This window comes from Rhinopithecus roxellana, chromosome 3 (genome assembly GCF_007565055.1).
Source record: "Rhinopithecus roxellana isolate Shanxi Qingling chromosome 3, ASM756505v1, whole genome shotgun sequence".
Classification (NCBI taxonomy): Eukaryota; Metazoa; Chordata; class Mammalia; order Primates; family Cercopithecidae; genus Rhinopithecus; species Rhinopithecus roxellana.
Genome location: NC_044551.1, coordinates 9,718,530 through 9,738,685, shown reverse-complemented (window position 1 = coordinate 9,738,685; position 20,156 = coordinate 9,718,530). Strand labels below are relative to the sequence as shown.

At 38.4% G+C, this 20,156-nt stretch overlaps 1 protein-coding gene across 2 annotated transcripts in view; it reads left to right on the top strand.

The window, feature by feature from the left end:
- MTREX (Mtr4 exosome RNA helicase) overlaps positions 1-20,156 on the top strand; it is a 130,914-nt gene that overhangs the window by 48,768 nt on the left and 61,990 nt on the right. For both annotated transcript variants that reach the window (XM_010386472.2, XM_010386473.2), the window contains exons 12-16: positions 120-199; positions 1,762-1,872; positions 3,968-4,069; positions 9,201-9,326; positions 15,130-15,280. In XM_010386472.2, coding sequence (XP_010384774.1) covers positions 120-199; positions 1,762-1,872; positions 3,968-4,069; positions 9,201-9,326; positions 15,130-15,280 — 570 coding nt within the window. The remainder of the gene's footprint in view (positions 1-119; positions 200-1,761; positions 1,873-3,967; positions 4,070-9,200; positions 9,327-15,129; positions 15,281-20,156) is intronic.

Below are 20,156 nucleotides of genomic sequence, written 5' to 3'. Positions count from 1 at the left end.
GAGACACCACACCTGGCCTTTAGATCCTTATTCTTTGTTATGTGTGAAGTGTGGTATCACTGACTCATTTTGATATTTCTATACCCTTGAATTTTCTGTACCCTTGAATTTTCTCCTAGATGAAGAAAAGAAGATGGTTGAAGAAGTATTCAGTAATGCAATTGATTGCTTATCCGATGAAGATAAAAAACTCCCTCAGGTGAATTTTCAGTATCAGTAGATAAAAGTGTAGATATTAATAGATTTCTTTTTTTTTTTTTTGAGACCGAGTCTTGCTCTGTTGCCCAGGCTGGAGTGCAGTGGCCGGATCTCAGCTCACTGCAAGCTCCGCCTCCCAGGTTTACGCTATTCTCCTGCCTCAGCCTCCCGAGTAGCTGGGACTACAGGCGCCCGCCACCTCGCCCGGCTAGTTTTTTGTATTTTTTTTTAGTAGAGACGGGGTTTCACCGTGTTAGCCAGGATGGTCTCGATCTCCTGACCTCGTGATCCACCCGTCTTGGCCTCCCAAAGTGCTGGGATTACAGGCTTGAGCCACCGCGCCCGGCCTAGATTTCTTATATTCACTTTATGTTGCTTGGTTTTATTACTCTATTGCACTTTTCACACACTGCAGCATATATGTTGTGATATGCACTTAAATGATACTTTGACTTTTACTTTAAACTTCAAAAAGTCAATGGAAGAAAGATTTGCTACCTGAAGGAACTTTGAGAGCTAGCATAGTGTGAAAATTACTAGTGTTCTCAGTATTACAGAATATTTAATGCTAGTTTTAAGTCATTAACTTTTTTAATCCATAAGGCTACCACATAAAATAAGAGAGAACCCTTACTGAAAATCATGTGTTTAATGAGGAATTTAACACACCTACTTTGCCTTAATCCGGTGTATTTTTGCTTTGACTGTTGAAATTGCCTGGGAATTCCAAAATATGCTGATGCTTTTGTGCCACTTCCAGAGATTCTGATTTAATTGGTCTGATGTGCAACCTGGACATCAGAATCTTTTAAAGGCTCCCCTGGTGATTCTACTGTGCATCCAGAGCTGAGAAATAGTGCGTTAGACTGGTATGAAAGTTCTTTTGGGTGAAAAGAAACATTGGGAGGTCATCATACTTTCCTTTACAGATGAATGCCTTGATTTGTAAGGGATTTTCCATAAGACTGTGGTAACATGTTTCTTGCTGTTTAAAAAGGGTATTTAATGTATAAACATTTTTGTAGCTTTTCTTCCTGGCTGAATTAGTAGTATCTGAGGGCTGAGCCATGTTTTTATACATCTTTGTTACGCGCACTTCTAGTATTAAGTATTTAATGGCATTTGATAGATTGTTAAAGTAATTCTTCAATAATTGATTTATTTTTAGATTAAGTACATATTCATGTTAAATATGTGTTATAGTGATTTATTTTTGGGGGGTTTGAGTTGCCAGTATCTTTTAAGTTTATTTTCTACAGGCAAAAACTGCCCCCGTAGCGTGTAATTTTTTTTGAGGAGATGAAGTGATGCTGGAAAGTTTAAGTCAGCGAAACATTTGTAAAGTATATTTACTATATGCCTTTCATATGAGCTAGGCGAGAATTATATTGAATGTAATAATCTATGAGAATATAGATTTGTGTTTTGCTTTTATTCTGGAAAGATTTTAGTAAGTTTCTTTAAAGAGAAAGCATTATTTACTCGTTTTTCTTAATTGAGTTAGTTTAACATTTTAAAAACCATATTCTCACATGTAAAATCAGTGTTATTCCAAAATCACAGGTAGAACATGTACTTCCTCTTTTGAAGAGGGGAATTGGTATTCACCATGGTGGTTTACTTCCTATTTTGAAAGAAACTATAGAAATTCTCTTTTCTGAAGGATTGATAAAGGTATGGTTTTATTTTTATTTTTTATGCCCCCATATTGTGTTGTATGAAAAGTCTGAAAATTAGAGAATATTGTTTATAGGCAGTTGTGTGTGTGTGTGTTTCACAAGGCTTAATGAAATGACTTAAATAATGAACTTGATGTTTATATATGCTGTTATACTTAAATAAATCTTGGAGTGTAGATTAAAAAAACCCATTTGTTTCCTTTCTTGAAGAATGTAGTGGTGACCGGGTATAGTGGCTCACACCTGTAATCCCAGCACTTTGGGAGGCCAAGGTGGGCGGATTACCTGAGGTCGAGAGTTTGAAACCAGCCTGACAACGTGGAGAAACCCCGTCTCTGCTAAAAATACAAAATTAGCCAAGCGTGGTGGTGGGCACCTGTAGTCCCAGCTACTAGGGAAGCTGAGGCAGGAGAATCATTTGAACCTGGGAGGCGGAGGTTGCAGTGAGTGGAGACACACCATTGTACTCCAGCCTGGACAGCAAGAGCAAAACTGTCTCAAAAACAAGAACAAAAACAAAGAATGTAGTGGTAACACTATTGGATACCACAGAATGTTGCAGAAGGTGTATTTAATTACTAAACCTGGGATTGTAAACTTCTTTCTATATACAGAATAAAAGGATTAGTTTAGAGAAGACAAGGAAATTGCTGGTTAGACTTAGGAAAGAGAGTTTTTTGAATATTCTAATTTAAACCAGAGAGCATCTGATTTCATTTTTTTAATGATACTGATATTTATACCGAGAAATGGGATATTAAAGATGGGAAACAACATCAAAATGTAATCATAAGTCTATATATGAGTCATACTTTTTTTTTTTTTAATTTTGAAGCAGAATCTTGCTCTGTCACCCAGGTTGGAGTGCAGTGGCACCTCTGCCTCCTGGGTTCAAGTGATCCTTCTGCCTTAGCGTCCCAAGTAGCTGGGCCTACAGGAGCATACCACCACGCCCAACCTAATTTTTTTTTTTTTTTTCTGTAGAGACGGGGTTTCACCATGTTGGCCAGGGTGGTCTTGAACTCCTGACCTTAAGTGATCCTCCCACCCAGCCTCCCAAAGTGCTGGGATTATAGGCTACTATGCCCAGCCTCATGCGTTATTTTATGTTTAAAAATTGTTAGCATTTAAAAAATCATATGTGAGATTTATTGTGAGAACCTCAGCACTAAGTAGAATATTTAAAATAAATTTACTTATCTTGAAGAAAATATTTGAAGTCATTTAGAGCAAGAATTGGCCAATATTTATACCTAGACCCTGGTATGTCCCTTCTAGATTATATATTTTGCTGAGCCCCACTTTTAAAGGATCTTTTAAAACATAAGCAGTGCTTGCTGGTTGTAAAATTCAAATAGAGCAGTTGTATGTAAAGTAAAAAAATGAAAGATCATCCCATCACTTACCAGAAATACCTACTAGTATACATACAGATAATGAATTAGTCATTTTGTAAACAACAAAAAAAGTCATTATACACTGCCCTTGTTATATAATTTCATCGTGTCAGATTCTTCTTTATTCTTTTTAATGAATGAATAATATGCTGTTGAGATGATGAACTAAAATATTTTTACTTCTTTCCTGGAGAATATAGTACTTCAGTGGCTTTACTTATATGTGTATCTTTTTGTACCTAAACCACTATTTTTGTTGGTCTTAGAAGTGTGTTACAGAGTCACTGATTCTAGTCTTCCTTGAGAGATCTTCTAATACTGAAGTGGTCCTCAAAATCACTGCGTCATCAGTTGCAAAGGCCAGGAAATGTATTTGTGTTTAGAAAAATATTCTATGACCTAAAGCTTTGTTCGTAAGACCAGTGTGCATTCTCTCTAGTTGGCACTGTTAGAATTTAAGAAAGTCTGTTTTCTCTGAATTACCAAATTTCTGAGCTATGAGAGACATTAAATGTTAATTAATAATTTTATATATAAAATACAAAATAGGTTTGAGAATAGCATATTGTTTTTTATTTTTGTAGGGTCTCATTAATTTTAAAAATTAATACATTTAGTTAACACTTAAAAATTATAAAACTAGGTTTTCAGCTTAAAATATATGTTTAGTTATAGAATTACTTATTTACTTAGGCCTTATTTGCCACGGAGACCTTTGCTATGGGAATTAACATGCCAGCTAGAACTGTGTTATTTACAAATGCGCGCAAATTTGATGGGAAGGATTTCCGATGGGTAAGTAAAGCAATTCATATATCGAAACAATTTTTATCTTTGTTATACTACAGATAACTGGTTTACATAGTCTAAGAGATTTTAAGTCCAACCTACTTAAGAACTTGAACCTGAGCTAATACAATTTCATCAAGATTAAACCTTGACTCTTGGCCATTTGTGGTGGCTTATGTCTATGATCACAGCACTTTGGGAGGCCTAGGTGGGAAGATGATTTAAGGCCAGGAGTTTGAGACCAGCCTGGGCAACATAGCGAGACCTCATCTCTACAAAAAATGCAAAACTCATTTGGGAGTGGTGATGTGCACCTGTAGTCACAGCTACTTGAAAGGCTGAGTTGGAAGAATCACTTGAGCCCAGGAGGTCAAGGCTCCAGTAAGCTGTGATTGCACCACTGTACTCCAGCCTTGAGGACAGTGAGACCCTGACTCTGAATAAATTAATTAATCGAACAAACCTCTGTTCCCTTAAATTTTTATCCTGACTCCTTCACTCCCACCTCTCCTCCAAAAAAAAGAGATTCCTTTAAGTGAAGGAGTTTGATGATAGGAGGTTAAGTGTGCAAGTGATTTATGAATGCTTTAAATCATTTTAAATATGTCTATAGAGTTTTCATTTCTTAAGGTTTAAGGTTTTAAAGCACCACTACAGTGGCTGTAGTTGCATCTATTTTGCCCTTCAGATTTAAAAGGCAAGTACCCCATTTAGTAAGCAATTACCAAACTTAAAATATAAATTTAGAACTCTAAAGATGTTCTAAATTTATGGAAGATGACTGGGATGCTGAAGTAGAAACAGCAAAAAGACTATACAGACTTGTTTCTTTTGACAGATATACAATAAAATGTTATGCTGTGAACACTGTGAGAAGTATGTACAGGGATATAGCATAAGAAATGAAGTCAGTTGGGGGTCAGGGAATGCTTCATAGAAAGGCAGTCCTTAAAATAAGTAACAGCAGATGAGAATTTGCTAAGCAGAAAGTAGAACATTGGCAGGGGTGAAAAGAAAGTGATGGAACAAAGATTTCTCGTTTGAATTCCCATAGCCTGGCTTTGGGGAAAATTGTAAGTAGTCCTTTATTTAACCTTTTATTTTTGGAATTGGTGATTCTCTCTGCTTGGAGAAGTTTCTGAAAGGAATTACAAATCATCAAAATGCTGAAAAGTACCCTCACTAAAACTGTAAATAAAGGGAAAACGTTTTTCATGATGTGTTTTATTTTAAAATGTTGGATGCTATACAAAAGAGAAACATAAGTATGGTGAGTCAGTGACATTTCTGGGCCAGGACTTCTTGGGCCAGGAGGGCCTGGCCCAAGGCTGCCCCCTGGGAAAAGCTGAATGGAGCTGCTGAGTGGGAGCCAAACCCTCTATGCTAGCAGGGACCCTGCAGTCTGGCTAAGGCTGGGCCCTAGCCCCTTCCTACCCAATAAAGGCAGCTGTGGAGAGAGGGAATTTGGGTTCTAGCCTGGTTTGTGGTGGGGGAAGGCACCATGACAGATTTGATGATGATTTCTAGGGGAAAGCAGTCAACCATCCCCACCCACATCCCACAGGGGTTCCCTCTAGCCTGAGACTCATCGGGGTCCAGACTGGAAGGCTAATGCCATTAGAGGAAGCAGGCACAGGGTGGATTCGGCAAGGGAACCTCTGAGAAGGCCAGTGCCCAGCCACCCAGGGTTCAGAGACATTTCACACAATATGGTTAAGTTTCGGGGAGAGATGTGTAGAAGCTCAAGAGAAGGAGAGAGTTAAGCATCCTGGGACCCTCCCTAACAAAGCAACTCTTTCCTTCCTGCTTCCTTGTGGAGCACAGCAGGTGTGCACAATGGGTGTGTATGATGGATGTGCAGTGATTACTCCCAGGCTGTCTATGCTATGCCAGATGCCAGATAGCACCTTCATGCCACTGTAGAAGAGGGAGCAGTGGAGCCTGATGGGAAAGGGCTATGGGCCATATCAAAGGATTGAACCAGGGCTGACAATGGAATCCTAATGGTGAACCCCCTGCCCTCTGCTTTGGCCCCTAAGGGCCCCATTCCCCAGGTAGCAGCAGTGGGACTCTCTTTAACCCCTCCACTGTTGGGAAGGAGGCACCTGGGGAATGGAATGGACATCCAAAGAGGAAAGGGAGGTAAAGGTGGGCTCTGCAAAGAAGGCACTGAGAGTGGTAGGCTGGTGGGCCAGGGACCCTCTCATAGTCAGAGATAGGTTGGAGCCTGGGGCAACCCTGCCACCAGCACGGCCACATCATCTAGACGGGTTAAGGTCCATGCTGTTGCCCTACCACCAGAGGTCTTGGCGAATCCTGGGGTCAGGAGATGTCTTTGCAGGGGCACCATGAAGGAAGAAAGGTCTTGACTGGGAGGTAGGAGACTGTTTGGATTTAGCCAGGGGCTACGAGTCTAGTCAAAGCATAAGCTTTGTGTTTACCTGGGCCTCCCACTGGAGCATAGTCTTAAGGATCAAGATGCCTTGGAATGTGGAGAGTCAGGGAAGAAGGCTCTGTGGAGGAATGGGGGTTGATTCTAGAATTAACTGTCCCAAAGGGTCCTGAGGCTATAGAACACTCTTCAGCCAGCACTGCAGCCCCCCCGTTCTGGGGAAGAGTCAAAGGGTTAGGGAGACAGTGAAGGCCAGGTTCTGTCCTTCCCCCAACTCATACCAGAGCAGTTTCCCACCAAAATGGGTGTCATTGCCAGGCCAGATACCTCATTCAGGGAGTCATGGACAGCCCCCTGTGCCACCTCTACTCTGTCACACATGGCCCAGGCCCATGGCAGGGAGTGGGGCTGCTGAAGGCACAGAGAAGAAAGTGGCACAGAGAAGGCACAGACATTCTTCACCCTTTGCTTGCTGTATAGACCTGTTTCCAGAGAGGGTAACAGGCCTAGATGGCACGACAGTGAATGGCCAGGCTGAGATCATGCTATGTCTGTACCACAGCCAGGTGGATCAGCCACCATACTGTTGCTGGTAACACAGGTTTGAGTTTCTGCAGCTCATGCTCTTGCATATGTCTCAGATTGGAGCCTGTCGAGTGGCTTTAACATGTGGACCGGGCATATTTGGTGCTCTGGCAGTGTGAGGAGGCACATTTGAGGAGGTTTTAGGAGATGAACTGGTACAGATTCTGTCTGGATGAAGAGGCTGCCATGCTTATCACCCACGAGTGTCTTAGGGCCTACAGTGTAGTCATAGGAGCTCCAGGGTCCACTGTCAGCAGTCAGTGAAATCCTTAGCCAGGTTGGACATACTGGGTAGCCAGCGCTTATTCGAGTAACTATACTTGCTTCTGAGGTATGATTGTTGTCCCCAAAGGGCATAGTGCTACTCAGCAGGATGTAGACGATGGTGCCTGGGACCCACACGTGCACTGAATGGTGTAATGCTTGCAGGCCAGAACCTCTGGGGCAGGGGATGCTAGTGTGCCACAGGTGATCTTCATCAGGCATTTGTAGTTGCTGTTCTTGTGGGCACTGACCAGATTAAAGTCAGTGATGATGATCTTGGAGTCAGTGCCTGAATGATGGTATAGCAGATTCTGAGGCTTGAGGTCTTGGTTTGTGATGCCCAGTGCATGCAGATACTGGATGCCATCTAGCACCATCTGCAGCATTCACATGATGTCATGCTCAGTGAAGGAACCCTTGGTGATGATGTGGTTGAACAGCTCCATGCTAGCAGGGACCAGTTGTATCAACATGTATACATGCGCCCGCATCCCAGACACCTCCACCGGCTGGATGATGTTGGCATGACGCACCTGGTGCAGCACATACAGCTCTGGCTCCCACACCTCCTACCCCTCCTGGTACTTGATCTCAATTATCTTGATGGCATATGCTGCCAAGTGGCTCAGTGCTCCATGCGTACCACTTGGCAGAATCTCCTTTGGCCAATTGGGGTCTTCATGTCGAAGTTAACTGTCATTTGTGAGTCGAACTTGGCCCTGTATTTAGCCATCCTGGCTGTGTAGTCTCAAGGGAGGCTCTTTGTGGCCAGTATTGGGAGCACTGTGCCTATTGACTGGCTGCTGGAAACCTGCCTGCCTCTATGATGAAGCGCTTATACATACCATTCTGAGTGCCACTGAACAGCTGCACCTTCTTGACCAGATCCAGCTGGATATTGTTGGATGGCTTGAGAAGGACCTTGCTTTTCTCTTAGCCCATCATGGACATAAGGGCATCTTCTCCGGTGAGGCTGGTGGGACCTGCTCTGTAGGCAGTGTTCCAGCTATACCTCATACAGGCAGGGGGCTTTCAGTGTCTCAGCAGCTCTGCTAACCATGTCTGAGCTGGGACTGCTACCACCATCCTGAGGCATCAGCATTGTGACCTGTAGTGTTTTTAACTCTTTTTGAGTTACAATTTTTTAAAAAGAATCTGGACCCTTTCCACAGGAGAAAAGTACACATGCACTTAAAGAAAAAACTTTACCCAGTGTTGAAGTGGTACAGTGGTGCTCTGAAAGCCTGTATACAGGAGCCTTACTGACCTTCCACTATCAGGTTGTTCCTGATGACAAATGAACTCTACCAAACTCCAAGCATACATACCAATAAAATAGGAGAGAATTTTGTTTTTTCAAAAAGCATGAATTATAGTCATCTCATTTTGCAGATTTAGAAAGGTAATTTTGATCAAGTCAGAACTGATATTTGGTTGAGTTTGGGTCATTGTTTGCATTCTTAGATTTTGCCGTTTTCCAGAATATCTAGCTCAGAGGTATTTTTTTAATGCCAGTGAATTAGCCAATATTTCCCAGTAGCTGTCATATATTTGAAAGCATAATTAACAGTAATTGGCTTACTGTGAAAAGCCAAAATTTTTAAAAGCCTAAATTTTAGGCTTTAAATTTGGATTAAAAGCATAAATTTTAGATCCAAAATGACACAGTCTAAAATTTAGTTTTGTTATGTTGGTGTGATGTGGGTTTGAAACATTATTCTCACATGTTTTGCATTTTTGTGCTTTGACTTTAACTCAGAAAACTTCATGTTTTTAATCATGTTTCCTTTCTTAGGGTTTATAACTTGTTACAAGTTTTACAATAAGAGAAAGTTTACGAATACTTTTTTCACCAGTTTTTCTCTTAAACTCTGAATTTTAACTGTGTTCATTCAGATTTCTTCTGGTGAATACATTCAGATGTCTGGTCGTGCTGGAAGGAGAGGAATGGATGATAGAGGAATTGTAATTCTTATGGTAGATGAAAAGATGAGCCCAACAATTGGAAAACAATTACTTAAGGTAACTACATTAAGATTCTGTACCTTTACCAAGAATTCCAGAAATATGCTTCAGGAACCATTTCAGAATTGGTTGTGTCAGTCAGATACCTAACTAAAATGAGTTAATATACTGAAACTATCTGGGCTTGGGAAGATAGAAGGGTGTGACTACTCAAAATACTAACATCTTGTATCCTACTTCACCTAATAGGTGGAGAGCAACTCATATAATGGATAGGGTGTGAAGATCTCCAGAGAGGGCAGAAATGTTTACTTTCTCCTCCGAATTTAAGAGATCTCTTTATTTGACCCATCCACTGCACAAGTTGTTCTTTACCTGTCAGAACAGGAAGTGGGGCACATGATTGATAATCAAATGTTTGCGGCAGGCAGTGAGCTTTCTCTGCCTTTGCAAGCCCAGATAGCTTAATAGGTTAATTCAGCAATCTACCTTTACAGTTTACCCTATTGATTATAAATATCCCAATCATAAAGAACACATTTTAAGCTTTATTACAGATTAGACTTTTATTTTGCTTGCTTAGTATTTGTGCGTCAGATGGTCTAGAATTTTATTTTTGTTTTGAAGAGCTTCTAAAGGAAGTTTGGCCTGGTTGCTTTTTTTCTTCTTATCCATATAGAGAAAAGTGTTAATAAGATAGGAAACTTCAAATAAAAACAAAATTAATTGCCAGCTCATTAGCTACTTAAAAGTAGCTACTGCAAAACATGTTAAGACACACTTAGGTCAGTATCTATGAAACAGATTGTGTGTCTAACTTTTTAAACTTGGGAACTTTGTGGAGAATTTGAGATATAGTCATAATGAAGCTTGGTATGTTGAAGCAAAATGGATAAAGGTGTGTGTATCTTTATATGTGTTTACATGAGTAAAGACAAAGCTTGTCTGTACATATTCATAATAATTATATGGTGTCTTATTTTCAACTTTAGAGATTAACACTTGGAAACCTCTTTAGTGCTCCATGAAAGGAAAATTAAACAAGACTGAAAATTTTTATTCTTTTCTCTAATTGTGCCAGATATAACACATGCTATTTTTCTTTCCTTGTACTCTGTGTGTGGAAAGAACAGAATCGGGTTGCCAGATTATAGGAGGTAATATTTTAATGACAGCATCTGGTTCCTTTAGTGCGGAGTTTTCATTCCATATACTTGACGTTTCTGGATTTGTTACCTTGTATGTGTAAAGTTGTATCACCTTTCATTGCATTTTTTAAATTAACTTTTCTAATAGACTTATTGAGCTATAATTCACATACTATGCAAGTCACTCATTTCCATGGTTTTTAATATATTCTAGAGTTTTGTCACCATCACCACAATCAATTTTAGAACATTTTCATCAATCCAGAAAGAAAACCCTATACCTATTAAGTTACTCTTCTTTCTTCAGAAGACCACCCCTACCCCAAGCCCTAGACAACAACTAATTTACTTTCTGTCTCCATGGATTTGTCTGTTGTGGACATTTCATATAAACAGACTCATATAATGTGTACCCTTTTGTATCTGGCTTTTTTTCACTTACCCTAATGTTTTCAAGTTTTATCCATGTTGTAACATCTATCAATACTTCATTCCTTTTCATTGCTGAATAATATTTCATTGTTCAGCATGTATGCCACACTTGATCTGTTCAGCAGTGAATGGATATATGGATTGTTTCCATGTTTTGGCTATTGTGAATAATGCTGCTATGAACTTTTTTTTTTTTTTTTTTTTACAAGTTTTTACTTGAATATGTGTTTTCTTTTCTCCTGACTGTACACCTAGGAATGGAATTGCTGGGTCATAGAGTAATTCTATGTGTAACCTTTTGAGGAACTGCCAGAATGTTTTCTTTAGTAGTTGCACCGTTTTACATTCCCACCAGCATTGTATGAGGCTTCTAATTTCTTTACATTCTAGCCAGCACTTGTTAGCTGCCTTTTTGGTTCATAACCATCCTTGGGGTATGAAGGAGAACATTTCACTTTGAATATTAGTTTGATTGAAAGGATGTAGTACCTGTTTGTGTATCTGCATTTCTAGGCATATTTCTTTTATCAAGACTGACATACAACTTTTTTCCTCTAGGATTTTTTCTAGTTAGTTTTACTATCATTAAGGAATTTATAGATAACTTACTCAGTATTTGTAACAACTAATACTTATTGAATGTTCAGTGTGTTCCAAATACTAATTATGATAATTACTGTTATTATCTACGTTTTATAAATACAGCATGCAGAGGTTAAAAATTTGTCCAGAGCTATATTGTTGTTAAATGGCAAATCCTGCTTTCGAACTCAGGCAGTCTGATTTCAGAGTTTATGCTTCTAAGTACCATATGGTACTGCTTCTCAGTACCTCTTGCAAATAGATTTTTCAAGTAGTAGTTTAAACACAATTTGACATGAGACAGCAGTTTGTTCTTTGATGTACTTTAAATAGATAGGCTAAAGAGTAGTCATGTCAGGTATATTTTATTTTCTTATAGGCAAAAATAATTGATCATTCTTAAGTAATTTCAGAACTTGAATAGAAATACTGAGTACTTGAAGTCATTTTCTCAAAAATTAAAATACGTAACTTCTTCATATCACCTTATATGTAGAAATAGTAGGTTTACTTTATACATTAGTATAATTCAAGTCTATTTGTCGTATTTATTTATTTTTCCTATTGGTGTTAGAACCATGGCAAAATGTGTTTGTTGCCTGCTAGAGCTTTCAAACTCTCAGTACATTCATACACACATACATATTTATATATTTGAGCATGTAAAAAATTTAATGATGTGAATTTGAAATATTTTAGTAATTTTTTTCCTTCATTTTTATGGCTTGAGTAATTTTTTAACTTGCTCACTGCAGCCTCCACCTACCAGGTTCAAGTGATTCTCCTGCCTCAGCTTCCCAAGTAGCTGGGATTATAGGCACCTATGGCCACGCCCAGCTAATTTTTGTATTTTTTTGGTAGAAACAGGGTTTCACCATGTTGACCAGCCTGGTCTCAAATTCCTGACCTCAGGGGATCTGCCTGCCTCAGCCCCCCAAAGTGCTGGGATTACAGGCGTGAGCCACTGCGCCCAGCCTTTTTTAAAATAGAGACAGGGTCTCCCTTTGTTGCCCAGGCTGATCTCGATCTCCTGAGGCTCAAGCGATCGTCCTGTCTCAGCCTCCCAAGGTGCTAGGATTTTAGGCGTGAGCCACGATGCCCAGCTTTTTTTTTTTTTTCTTCTTTTTCTTTTTCTTTTTCTTTTTTTTTTTTTTGGAGACAGGATTTTGCTCTGTTGCCCAGACTGGAATGCAGTGATGCAATCTCAGCTCACTGCAGCTTTGACCTGCAGGGCTCAAGCAGCCCTCCCACCTCAGCCTCCTAAGTAGCTGGGACTACAGGCATGCACCGCCAAATCTGGCTAATTTTTTTTTTTTTATTTTTTGTAGAGACAAGATTTCGCCATGTTGCTAAGGCTTGTCTTGAACTCCCAGGCTCAAGCAATCTGCCCACCTTGGCCTCCCAAAGTACTGGGATTACAGGCATGAAACATCATGCTGGCTGGCTTGGCTAATTTTTAAAGGAGCAATAGAGAAACCTGTTCAACTTTTCCAGTATTGCTATTGTTGAAGTATCTGCTATTAGCTTAAACAGAATTTGACATAAGGCAGCAGTTATTTTGTTTTTTGGGTTTTTTTTTTTTTTTTTTTTTGAGACGGTTTCTCGCTCTGTCACCCAGGCTGTAGTACAGTGGTGCGATCTTGGATCGCTGCAGCCTCCACCTCCTAGGTTCAAGTGATTCTCCTGCCTCAGCCTCCCAAGTAGCTGGGATTACAGGCATGTGCCACCATGCCTGGCTAATTTTGTATTTTTAGTAGAGATGGGGTTTCGCCATGTTGGCCGGGCTGGTCTTGAACTCTTGAGCTCAGGTGATCTGCCCACCCTTGGCTTCCCAAAGTGCTAGTATTACATGCATGAGCCACCACACCCAGCCAAGGCAGCGATTCTTTTGATACATTTTTGATTACTTGATAAGAGTCACAAAAATATCAGTTTTCATAATGTTTATTCAAACGAAAAGTTGAGTAAATGAGAAAGTATGTGTTATTAAACAGCTTTTCAGAAAGACTGGTGAATGCATCTTTTATTTGTTAGCAGTTAAGTATTATATTTTTCCAGTGTAACTAGAAGAAATACATGCTCCAATATGGTGCCCATATTTTCCAAAGAATGTAAAAATATCACAGTATTTTGAGTAGATGTTATTAGTTTTATCAAAATGAAACCATTTCTATACTTTCTGAAATTACTAAATAAACATACTAGTTACTTAGAGTACATAAAGTGCTCATTTCAATAGTATGATATTTCTAGTCAGTGGTGTGTTCTTTTCAACAATGAATCAGATTTTCCTGAATTGAAGGAAAAATAATTTTGACCTTACTGGTTATTTAAATTATTTGTAAATGTAAGAAGCACATACCTATTCTATTAAAGTTAGTTCTGTAACTGTACATAAGATAACTGTGTACAGGCCTTTTTTGAAGAAGTGGGAAGACTCACATTTATGTATTTCTCCATCTTCCACCTTTATGGTTTGTAATGCAAAAATATTTAACCTGTTAATTTTTAGAACTACTTGCCTAAATGAACCATGTATTCTAAAATGTAAGAGGTGATTATATTAGTATTTATAAAATATTACAAAAGCTGTTCTAGAAAAGTGGTATGTTTGGCTCTCTCAATATCTTTTTAGTAAGCAAATCGGCAAAAAGGAATTCTTCAAAGTTTGCCTGGAATCCTTCAAAGTTTACATAATATCTTTATCATTGGTTACCTTTCTTGTTTCAGTTAAATTTTGGGTGATCCTCTTATTAGGCTGTCTCTTGATACATTATTTTAGTTAACTGATCAAATTAAATACATTAAAAGAGTACTTGATCAATATTTAAAGAGTTCCTATATTTTTAGTAATGTGAGGTATGCGTTGGATTGATAGGTATATAAAATAAGTTCCAATATGACTTGCCCTCCATGAAGACTTTAAGCCTAGATACTCCTAGATTTTAGCTCCTACTTTACTCTTGGCAAGTCCCTGCATCTCTCTGAGCCTCTGTTTCTTGTTTAAAATGGAGACAAAATATTGTTACGAATGTTGTGAATTGAAGATTTAGTATGTATTTAGTACAGTGAGTGGCATATGCTAAGCCCTCAGTAAATGGTGATCGTTTCTAAACTTAAGGAATATATTTACATTCATACAAAGCAAGCAAGAAGCAATATATGGCCCAGTGCTAGAATATAAGTTCTGATAATTCTAGTTCAGGGAAATTTGAGATGATTCTGGACTAGATGGTTGTGGTTTAAGGCTTTATGGAGGAATGTAGGTGGGGCAAGCTCCAAAGGAATGGAATCAGAGTGGGGGTTATATTTTAACTTTCATGGCTAAAAAGAAAGAGTGATATTTTAGGAAACAGGAGGGGCTTTAGAATCAAGAATTAACATGTATTTGGAGTTCTTAGTTTTGCTAAAACAAAGGATTTATGTGAATACTTATAGATGAGAGACATAAGCTTATTAACTTGATTGCTAAATTGGGTGTTCAGTTCTGAGCCTCAGTATTTTCCATTTTTACCCTTATCTTTAGAAAACAATAGAGTTTACAACATGTCCAGTACACTTCTGTGTGGTGTGTGTTTGAGAAATAAAAGTTTCTTAATACACTTCTGCTGTGATGTATTATGCATTATAGTAGGTTTAAGGTACTTGTGTAAATTTATTTGGAAAACTACAAAATTGACATTTTTTTTCTCTCTTAGGGCTCCGCTGATCCTCTAAATAGTGCTTTCCATTTGACCTACAACATGGTTTTGAACTTACTACGTGTAGAAGAAATTAATCCTGAGTACATGTTGGAAAAATCCTTCTATCAGTTTCAGCATTATCGAGCAATTCCAGGAGTAGTAGAGAGTAAGTATAAAATACTGTAACAGAGCTTAATGTAGCTAGGAGACTAGCAAAATGTCTATATTATTGGCTGCTTTGGCTTTTTTTTGTAAGGTAAATTTTGGTTCATACGTAATGGACTGCACAACTGTAGTCTGGTCATTGTAACTGAATAGAACATTTCAAAATGAAGGAAAGAAAACGCTGGCAGGGAACTTTTCTATAGTTGGCTCAAATTTAGTATAATTCTTGTCTTGTGCATATATATCGTATAACTCATGGTCCTGAATAATGAAATAACACAAAGCCTAGTATTTTAAAACTTGACCTGTAAGAAGCACATGCGGCCGGGCGCGGTGGCTCACGACTGTAATCCCAGCACTTTGGGAGGCCAAGGTGGGTGGATCACGAGGTCAAGAGATCGAGACCATCCTGGCCAACATGGTGAAACCCTATCACTACTAAAAATACAAAAAAATTAGCGGGCTTGGTGGCGGGCTTCTGTAGTCCCAGCTGCTCGGGAGGCTGAGGCAGGAGAATCACTTGAACATGGGAGGCGGAGGTTGCAGTGAGCCAAGTTTGTGCCACTGCACTCCAACCTGGCAACAAAGCGAGACTCCTGACTCAAAAAGAGAATCACATGCATATTAACCTTGTTCTTTCACCATTTCTCATTATAAAAGAGTGCCCTGGCATAAGCCTGTGAATGTTTAGGGAAATACAATGCTTTAACTTGGATTAGAGTTTAGCTTTTTTGGAATTTTCAGTTCTTAATATTAAGGTAATGCTTACAAAAGCACAAAAAGTAAATGTCCTATGGTAATTATGTTCAAGTGGAATTGTACCTTGATTCCTACCTTAGAGGGTTGTTTGAGTAATGGTCATAAGAGCTGATTAAAAGCTAAAATGGAGGCAACGATTTAAACTACTGGTTTTCACTTGAATATGAAAAAAAATAAACCACTGGTTTGGATAAATCTTATAAAAATATTGTGTGTAGTCGTTGTAAAAAGGAAAAAGAAAATACGACAAAAGATAGAGGAAAGTTAAAATCATTTGTAATCTCACACAGAAATAGCTACCCAACCACTGTTAACACTTTGTAGTTTTTCTATTTTCTTTTACGAATAAGTATGCTTTTTAAAGGCGAAATTAGATGTGAGGTTTTTGTAATAATGATACTTATACTGGTAATGATAATGCTTATAATTAATATCATTTGTTAAATATTTACCTTATGCCTAGCCTTTTATTAAATACTTTGTATTTAGTAACTCATTTATTCTGACTTTTAAAGTTTTAATTTCAGCCAGGTGTGGTAGTTCACGCCTGTAATCCTAGCACTTTGCGAGGCTGGGGCGGGCAGATACTTGAGGTCAGAAGTTCGAGGCCAGCCTGGCCAGCATGGTGAAACCCCATCTCTACTAAAAATACAAAAAAATTAGCCGGGTGTGGTGGTGGGCACCTGTAATCCCAGCTACTTGGGAGGCTGAGACAGGAGAATTGCTTGAACCTGGGAGATGGAGGTTGCAGTGAGCCAAGATTGTACCACTGCACTTCAGCCTGAGTGACAGAGTGAGACTCCATCTCAAAAAAAAAAAAAAAAAAAAAAAAGTTTTAATTTCAAGAAAGCATGATTTTTAATGACTGAATAATATTTCCATTTTATAACTGTATCATGATTTATTTAACAAGACAAATTTGAGATTCCTTTCTTATGACTATATAGGACAATTCCACTCTTATTTTACTTTATTTTAGATAGGGTCTTGCTCTGTCGCCTAGGCTGGAATGCAGTGGTACCATCACAACTCACTGCAGCCTCAATTTCCCGGGCTCAGTTCCTCCCAGCTCAGCTGGACTATAGGCATGTGCCGCCATGCCTGGCTAATTTTTGTATTTTCTGTAGATACAGGGTTTCACCATTAATAAAAGTGATGAAAATAGATGTAGTAACCTCTCTAATTGATAAAAAAAATCAAAGATGACAGACAATTTCTTAAAATGTGAGCTGGATGATCTCAACACTCACCTTTAGTAAACTTCCATAAGCGGATTTTTGAATATATTTTTTAAAACCTTATAACATGACAAATGTATAATTTCAAATCATATTACATTCTATTAATTTTTTGTAAAAGTTATTAATAATACCCCTCGTGTTTGGCTGATAAACTATGGTCTTAGCAAAGAGATAGAAAAATATGTTTCTAGTCTCACAGAACTATATTTTTAAAAGAGCTATAAATCCCCTTATCCCACCAAAAATTGTATTAATAATAAATTTTATTTTATTTTATTAAAAGTAAAATTAATAATAAAAAAGATTAACAAGGTTTAAATACACTTTGGATTTGAATGTGAATTAAGGAGGTATTAAAATCAAATTAGCAGTATTAATTTTACCTTATGGAAATTTCAGATGCTGTTACTGAAACAGGTGTAAGATTACAAGCTAGTTTAATACTTAAAAGGAAATTAAAGTATTCCTCCTAAGCAATTAGCACAGTCATGCATGAGTAGGATAATTGTACATACACACACAGTTAGCAGTTAGACTGGTTTGGAGACTGAATAACCAAGTGAAACAGAAGTGTGTATTGGTGCACCTACCTTTGTTTTGTTTCTTTTTCTTTTTACATTCTGATAAACAGTAAATTACTTTTTAAAAGCATCCCTGGTACAGTGGAGGACAGAGGGGAAATTCCCGAGTATTATCCTGTTTTTTTAAAGCCTATTTTCTGACTTCTGGCTGGACCCAGAGATTGTTCAATATGACTTAGAACAAGATTCTACTACTCACTCAGTGAACTTAAACATTCCACCATTTCACTGAGAAATTAAAAAGAAAACCTTTTACCTCGGGAATGGGAGCCCCTTTCAGTTTTCAGGCCGAGAAAGTCACTTAAAATATAACCAAAGTCAAGTCTCAAGTCTCCTACCCTTGGAACTAAATAATTACCTTTTGAAGCCACTGTATAGCCAGTCACCGGTGTTATTTCTGTTAACCAATGAGAATTCCTGACACCTTTTGTAATCTAGCCCCTCTTCTAATTCATCCCTTTTTCCTTTATTTATTTATTTATTTATTAATTTATTTATTAATTTATTTTGAGATGGAGTTTCACTCCTGTTGCCCAGGCAATGGCAAGAATGGCATGATCTCAGCTCACCGCAGTCTCCGTCTCCCGGGTTCAAGTGGTTTTCCTGCCCCAGCCTCCCAAGTAGCTGGGATTATAGGCATGCACCACCATGCCCAGCTAATTTTGTGTTTTTAGTAGAGATGGGGTTTCTCCATGTTGGTCAGGCTGGTCTCGAACTCCCAATCTCAGGTGATCCACCCACCTCAGCCTCCCAAAGTGCTGGGATTACAGGCATGAGCCACTGCACCTAGCCCTGATTCATCCCATTTTCTTCAGAAACTTGAGCCCCTCCTTTGTCTCTAGAGCACTTCCCGAACTTAGAAGTGTATCTCTGGCTGCAGTCCTCAACCTTGGCCCAAAAAACTGTTAATTTTGCCTCGGTTTCTTACATTTAGGTAGACATTTCCATCTCATGTCCTCTGTCTCCTCAGTCCCCAGCTTTTGTGTTTTGTTTTGTTTTTTTCAATGTGGTTCTCACTTACTTTTTAAAAGGACTGTGAGTAACATGATCTTTGCTCTCTGGCCTCTGGATACTTGTATCTACTTGGAATTGAATTAGCCCTGCATTTCTCTACCTCTGGTTTTAAAGGGGCAAGCTGTTTTTCTAACCTCCTGAAACCAGTAAGTAAAAATACTGTCCAAAATATAACATACTTATTATTGGAAGAGGTAGGAACTTGATTGATGAAAGAGAAATAAGGGAATTGAAACACCTGTAGTACAGTTTGCAGAGCTGAGTGTTGCGATCAAACAGAGCATGTAGTATGAGAGAATACATCCTGAATGCAGTTCATTCCTATTTTCACTCATTACTTGCAGGAATATACTTCTTTTGTTGCAGATACTACTAGAGCCTTTTCAAGGCACTGGTATTATTTTACCACCTTAAATATACCAAAATTAAAATGTGGGCTGTTGTCTTTGGAAGTGTAGAATTGGTAGAATGTTTTATACATTATAACAAATAGATGGCTCACATACATGAGATGTTTTTCATTTTGATTTATCTAATCAACAGTACATTTTTCAGTGAGCCATAAGAGTAGAGGTCCTTGGATTGTACTCTACCCTTACTGAAAAGAAAAATGCATACTTAATCTTAGTCTTTTTATTTAGTTTCATTAATAATGCCAGTGGTAATAGAAAGAGCTGTGCAGTTAGATGAGGGTTTGAATCAAGGCTACCTGGGCCTTAGTTTGTTTATGAAGTTGGGATAATATCTAGTTCATCCAAGTTCTAAGAACTAAATGAGATAATCTATGTTAAATGCTCAGTAAGTACTTGTTGCAAAAACTGATAGTATTGCCATAGAGCAGTAAAGCAATCTATGCTTTTACTTGTAAAATTTGCTTAGTTCTGAGCATGGCAGTTCATTTCCCAGTCGCTCCCAGGCTTATCTATTGTACACACTATTATACACTATATTGTATGCTATAAATATGTCTTGGCAACCACCATCTCTCATCTGCCTCTAAAGGAAGAAATTGGTTGCAAGCTGTCTTAAGAGTTTATGGGCATGTTTTACATGCTATCTTCTGAAATTCTGAGGCTTTCGTATGGCGATGACCCATGGGGTCTTCTCATTTGCACTGTAGTTAAACCAGCTTCTTATACTAAAGTTCCTCAACTGTCTGATGGGGGTGGAAGAGATACTATCCTTAAGTTAATTTGCTTCATAGTGGCAGTCTCACAAGCAAGTTGCCTCATTAATTTATGTCTTTGTTTTCTATTCTAATTTGTTACATGTATATTATCAA